This window comes from Camellia sinensis, chromosome 10 (assembly GCF_055761805.1).
Source record: "Camellia sinensis isolate YWXY chromosome 10, ASM5576180v1, whole genome shotgun sequence".
Classification (NCBI taxonomy): domain Eukaryota; kingdom Viridiplantae; phylum Streptophyta; class Magnoliopsida; order Ericales; family Theaceae; genus Camellia; species Camellia sinensis.
This window is the reverse complement of record NC_138970.1, coordinates 179793179-179800110: the sequence shown is the minus strand read 5'-3', so window position 1 is coordinate 179800110 and position 6932 is coordinate 179793179. Positions and strand designations below refer to the sequence as shown.

General features: G+C 34.6%; 1 protein-coding gene across 1 annotated transcript; it reads left to right on the top strand.

Annotated features, from left to right (window-relative positions):
* Positions 1-5247: 5247 nt before the first annotated feature.
* LOC114312645 (arabinogalactan O-methyltransferase 1) lies at positions 5248-6632 on the top strand. Its single transcript, XM_028258911.2, has one exon. It carries the CDS (start codon positions 5547-5549, stop codon positions 6381-6383), a length of 837 nt encoding a protein of 278 aa, XP_028114712.1. The 5' UTR covers positions 5248-5546; the 3' UTR covers positions 6384-6632.
* The last annotated feature ends 300 nt before the right edge of the window (positions 6633-6932 follow it).

Below are 6932 nucleotides of genomic sequence, written 5' to 3'. Positions count from 1 at the left end.
AGCATCCTATGGAGTCTAAGGCAAATGTGGTGGAACATGCTTCAAAAACCAAGAAACAAAAGTCTTCTGGAAAAAGTTCATCACAAGGCTCTAAAAAGAGGGGGGAGGAAATAAAAAATATAAGTTTAATGGCAAATGTTACATCTGTGACAAAGAGGGACATCGGGCGAAAGATTGTCATAGCAAAGGCAAAAGCAAAAGAAGAACAAGCAAGAAGCTTGCTCAAGCCCACATGACTGAAGTGGACAAGATTTCCACTGGTGTAGATGACATCAATCTTTCTGTTGTTGTTTCTGAAACAAATCTTGTCGAAAATCCTAAAGAATGGTGGGTGAACACTGGTGCTACTCGCCATATCTGTGCCAAAAAAAAGATGTTCACATCTTATTCTACAGTGGACAATGGTGAACAACTTTTTATAGGCAACTCTTCAACTTCCAAAGTTGAAGGATAAGGAAAGATTGTACTCAAGATGACATCTGGAATAGAAAGGAACTCACTCTCAACAATGTGCTGCATGTACTGGACATTCGCAAGAATCTTGTTTCCAGATCTCTGTTGAGTAAGAATGGGTTTAGGCTAGTATTTGAGAGTGATAAATTTGTACTTACTAAGAATGGGATGTATGTAGGAAAATGTTACATGTCTGATGGCCTTTTCAAGTTAAATGTAATGACCGTTGTATCCTCAGTTATTAATAATAATACATCTTCTTCTTACTTACTTGAGTCTTCAAATTTATGGCATGGTAGACTAGGACATGTTAATTATGGATCTTTACGTAGATTAATTAATATGAAATGTTTACTTAAATTTGATATTGATTCAAATTATAAATGTGAAATTTGCGTTGAGGCAAAATTATCTAAAACTCCTTTTCATTCAATTGAAAGAAGTACGGAACCACTTGAATTAATTCAAAGCAACATTTGTGATTTTAAATCAATTCAAACTAGGGGTGGGAAAAAGTATTTTATCACTTTTATAGATGACTATACTAAATATAATTATGTTTATTTAATTCGAACTAAGGATGAAACTTTGAAAACTTTCATTCAATATAAGAATGAAATTGAAAATCAACTTGGTAAAAAAATCAAGAAACTTAGAAGTGATAGAGGTGGTGAATATGAATCACCTTTTGATGAATTTTGTAAAGAACATGGAATAATTCATCAAACCACCGCTCTTTACTCACCTCAGCAAAATAGAATTGCTGAAAGAAAAAATAGGACTTTAAAAGAAATGATGAATGCCATGTTAATAAGTTCTGGATTACCTCAGAACTTGTGGGGGGAAGCATTACTTTCTGCTAATTATATACTTTATAAAGTACCCTGAAAGAAAGTGAATCAAACACCTTATGAATTGTGGCACGGAAGAGTATCATCCTACAAATACTTAAAAATGTGGGGGTGTTTAGCTAAAGTGGCTATTCCTAATCCTAAAAAGACTAAGATAGGTCCTAAGACCATTGATTGCATTTTCATTGGTTATGCCAAGAATAGTAGTGCATATCGGTTTTTGATTCATAAATCAGAACATTTCGAAATGCATGTAAATAGTATTATTGAATCTCGAAATGAATCTTTCTTTGAACATGTATTTCCAAATAAGACTGGACAAGAGACTAGTAACAATAAAAGATCTCATGATATTATTACTAGTCAGGATCAAGAACATGATCAAGAACAAGAGTTAGATCAAAATGAGGAAGAAGAACCTAGGCGTAGTAAACATGCTAGAACCTCAAAATCTTTTGATCCAAATTTTCTAACATTTTTGTTAGAAAATGAGCCTTTAACATTTAAAGGGGCTATGTCCAGTCCTGAAGCTCCTTTATGGAAATAAGCTATCACTAGTGAAGTTGAATCCATCTTGCAAAATCACACTTGGGAATTGGTGGATTTGCCACCAGGTTGTAAACCTCTTGGGTACAAGTGGATTTTCAAAAGAAAATTGAAAGCGGCTGGATCAATTGACAAATACAAAGCAAGACTTGTGGTCAAAGAATTTAGACAAAAAGAAGGTCTTGATTATTTTGACACATACTCACCGGTTACTAGAATAACATCCATTAGAATGCTAATTGCCATTACATCTCTATACAATCTAGAAATTCATCAAATGGATGTGAAAATCGCTTTCTTAAATGGTGAGTTAAATGAAGAAATTTACATGGAACAACCAGAAGGTTTTCTGTTCCAGGAAAAGAAAAGAAAGTGTGTAAATTGGTTAAATCATTATATAGTTTAAAACAAGCGCCAAAGCAATGGCACGAGAAATTTGACAAGGCAATGATGTCAAATAGATTTAAAATTAATGAGTGTGACAAATGTGTTTATATTAAAAACACAGACAAAGGTTATGTCATTGTATGTCTTTATGTAGATGATATGCTCATCATAGGTAGTAATAATGACATGATTAAAACTACCAAGAAAATGTTGAATAAATATTTTGACATGAAGGACATGGGCATTGTTGATGTAATTCTTGGTATGAAAATTACCAAAATATCAGAAGGATATGCTTTGTCACAATCTCATTACATTGAGAAAATACTTGACAAATTCAACAAAGATGGTGATCATCTTGCTAGAATACCTGCAAATGTTAATTTGTTTCTATCTAAGAATGTACAAGAAAGTATTTCTCAATTAGAGTATGCCCAAATTATTGGAAGCTTAATGTACTTGATGAACTGCACTCGCCTAGATATAACTTATGTTGTAAGTAAATTAAGTAGATATACGAGTAATCCGGGAGTAGAACACTGGAAAGCAATTATAAGGGTTCTAAGGTATCTCCGATTTACTCGTAATATTGGGCTGAATTATACTAGATATCCAGCAGTACTTGAAGGATACTGTGATGCAAATTAGATATCGGATACTAGAGACTCAAAGTCCACCAGTGGGTATGTCTTTACTCTTAGTAGGGCGGCTGTATCTTGAAAATCTTCCAAATAGACTTGCATTGTTAGGTCTACTATGGAATCAGAATTCATAGCTTTAGACAAAGCAGGGGAAGAGGCAGAATGGCTTCGCCACTTTCTTGAAGATATTCCACTATGACCAAAATCCTTGTCTGCTATATGCATACATTGTGATAGTCAATCAGTTATAGGTAGAGCACAGAGTCATATGTATAACGGTAAGTCACAACACATTCATCGTCGACATAATACCGTGATACAACTACTCTCCAATGGAATTATTTCCATTGATTATGTGACGTCTAAAGACAACATAGCGGGTCCACTAACCAAAGGGTTAGGAAGAGAGTTAGTTGAGAATTCATCGAGGGGAATGAGACTTAAGCCTATTAAATAAGAGTTACCACAACGGCAATCCAACCTAGTTGACTGGAGATCCCAAGATCTAGGTTCAAAGGGACAACCGAGTTGTGAATGACTTAGAAGGATCACTGGGGAGTCTAACTCCTACCCATTTCTATGATGAAATAGTGATATCTGCAGCGTTTTAGGTTAAGTAAAACTTTTAATGATTCTTATATCTAGGTTAACCTAGTGGAGTATAGCAGGATACTCTTCATAAGAATCACCTATGTGAGTGTGAACTGGGCCAGTTTTATGAAATTTGTGAAGGGCTACAATTCTCTAGAGTACTCATGAAAGACCAGGTTGTTCAGGGCCAAAATGAACACAATAGTGAGAACTAAACTGTGTCTGGAAATATACTGTGTGAGTTCTATTGTCTTGGTTTACACAAACGGCTGAACAGTTCAAGACATCATGTTCACTGGTTAGCTAGTAAATCCGATAGTGTCTCACAGGGAAAGGTTCAAAGCCAAAAGCTACCTATCCTTTGCAGAATATTACCAATTTATGTACTCTCTGTATTTACATTATGTTGTTACATTTTCTCTCTGTCAATTTCATTCATGTGGGGGATTGTTGGAAAATTTATAAAGAGATAGTTATGAATTGAAATAGACCTCATTTTGAATGAAAGGGTGTAAACTTTCATGGTGTCTTTTTGTTTTATAGAAAGAGTCAAACCTCCATTTGAATGAAAAGGTGCAAACCTTTCATGGTATCTCTTTATTTTAAATGAAGGGTTATGTCTCTTCTTCATACCTTTTCTATTCAAATTGAATAGGTGCCAACAAAGCCTATATAAAGGCAGCCCCATTCCAATTTTGATTGATTCTGAAAATTCATTTTCCTTGCCTTCATTTTGCTCTCTTGCGTTCTTTATTCTTCATATTATTTTAGAAAAAATTTCAGAGAGTTATAGAACACAAGGTTCTAGTTCGCCGGACAAATTTGTTTGAAGTGCTACTACAAATTTGTAAATATCATTGTATCTTGGGAGATAGACGCCACATAACCGTAAGCACCGTAGCGGGGCAAATCTGTCTTAAGGACAGAGTGTCACACACTCGACTTAGTCTTTTGACTTTTGAATTCTGTTCAACAAAATAAATTCTGTAAGTTTTATTTTTTTTGTTTGGCTTTGATTCTATTTATTTTATTTACACAGAAGATTGTTCCAATAGTATGAACATTTACATTAATATGAGTTTAATTTTTTTAAAGATAATTGCATGTTAATTGTAAACTATGATATTCATATTGTATTTTGATACGAGTTTTATTTTTTTTAAGATAGTTGTATGTTTATTATTTATTGTAAACATTGACATTATACTTCAGTATATGTTTTGTTTTTTCGAAAGTTAGTTATATATTTATTGTTTATCGTAAACATTCACATTATTTTAGTTTTTGTTTAGATTTTTTATTGCTTTATTTTTAAATTTTCACATTATAAAAAAGTGTGAAAGCATGATATTTATTAGCTTTCATAATTTTAAAAAAGTAAGATTTTAAATAGGATATTTATTAATTTTCATGATTTTCTCTTAATATATAAATTCTAATTCAAATGGGGTAAGTATTCAAACTAAAGTGATTTTCTCTTAAAATACAGATTTAATTTCTATTTTTTATGCTAAATCTAAAATTGAGGTTTGGTCTTTTGAATAGCTGTAGAACTAAATGAGTTATTAAAAATTAAATTAAATTAATTGATATATAAATACTAGAAATAAGATTTTTTTAAAAAAAACTCCCTAATTTATTTGGTGAGATTTACAAATTAATGAATTAATAAAACTGGCTCACATCATGAAAATTATATTCTTAAATCAAAAAATGGACCGGAGACAGTTCTATTTTTGTTAATTAATGTCAACTCACTAATTATGTGTAATAAAAAAAAATATAATAAAATTTTCATTCATACCATATCCCAATAATTCACAACGCCCCGTTTGGTTCATCTTTATTATCCTACGATGAAGAGTGAAGAAGAATGTTCGAAAACAAACGTGCATGCCCAAAAGATTGCCCATTCCAGTCAAGGGCATTTCGGTCATTACACACCACACTCCACCTTCCTTCTCATCTCACTGTCTCACAATTCCCGTCTCTATATCAAAAAAACCCAAACCAAAAACACAGTCATCACAACTAAAAAAAATATTTTCTCTTTCTTTCTCGCGAACCAAACAGAGAAATGAAGAACCGCCATTTTTCTCCCGAGAAGAAATGGTCCATAATCGCCGCCCTCTCCGGCCTAGTCGGCGGCGTACTTCTCATCTCCACTTTCCTCCGAGTCACCGACAATCCAATCACCTGTAATCTACGGCGATCTACTCCAATCGAGCCGATCCAACTCAACGCGATTCTTCACTACGCCACATCTCACATCGTCCCTCAACAATCTCTGGCCGAGATCAGAGTCTCCTTCGATGTCCTCCGATCTCTCTCCCCCTGCAATTTCCTCGTCTTCGGACTCGGCCACGATTCTCTGATGTGGGCCTCATTCAACGCCGGTGGGACCACGCTTTTCCTCGAAGAAGACCCCAAATGGATCCAAACCATTCTCAAGAACGCTCCGGATCTGAGAGCCCACCACGTCAAGTATCGAACCCAACTCTCCGAATCCGACGATCTTCTCAAATCGTACCGATCCGAACCGGACTGTTCGCCGATTAAATCGTTTGTAAAAAACAATGACAAGTGCAAGTTAGCATTGGTGGGTTTGCCTGATGAGGTGTACGATAAGGAGTGGGATTTGATCATGATTGATGCGCCGAGGGGTTTTTTTGCCCAGGCGCCGGGGAGGATGGCGGCAATTTACTCGGCGGCTGTGATGGCGAGGAATAGGAAAAGATCTGGTGTGACGCATGTGTTTTTGCACGATGTTGATCGGAGGGTGGAGAAGGCTTATGCGGAGGAGTTTTTGTGTAGAAAGAATTTGGTGAAGGGTGTGGGGAGGCTTTGGCATTTCGAGTTACCGCCTGTTGCTAACTTCAGCGGTGGGAGTGGCGGCGGTTCTGGGTTTTGCTAGGGTGAGCCGGGCGGTGGGTGTTCTAGTCTGCGCCTAATGGTGTATTGTGTATTTTATTTTAGGAAAATATTTGGTAGTTTAAAATTTTATGGTTCAAATGGCTTAAATCTGTCAAAATGACGTCGTTTTACACTTAAAATCTGTCAAAATGGCATCGTTTTAAATGATTTGAACCATTTAAATCACAAAATTTTAAGCTACCTATCATTGTTGTTTATTTTATTTTATTGGATTATCTTCATTAACACATTTGTTTTGTTTTGTTTTGTTTTGTTTTTTTTTTAAGAAACGCTTTGGTTGTTTTTTCGAATATATTCCATCTAGAGAGAGAGGGTGATAGGAAATAGGAATTGTCTGGTTCACACTCACGACGGTAGTGTTTTGTTTTTTTGTGTTTTTTTTTTTTAGTAAATTACAAGCCACTTTTTAAGATCATCTTCGTTCATCAAATCTATTATTAAATTTAAATTTAATGAATAAAGTTATTTTTTTCTCTTCCAATGGTTCATTAAATTTAGAATTTTATTTATTTTTCATCAAATTGAGAAT

Excerpts from the sequence above, each read along its gene's own strand:
- LOC114312645 (XM_028258911.2), top strand. The coding sequence starts at position 5,547 with ATGAAGAACCGCCATTTTTCTCCCGAGAAGAAATGGTCCATAATCGCC.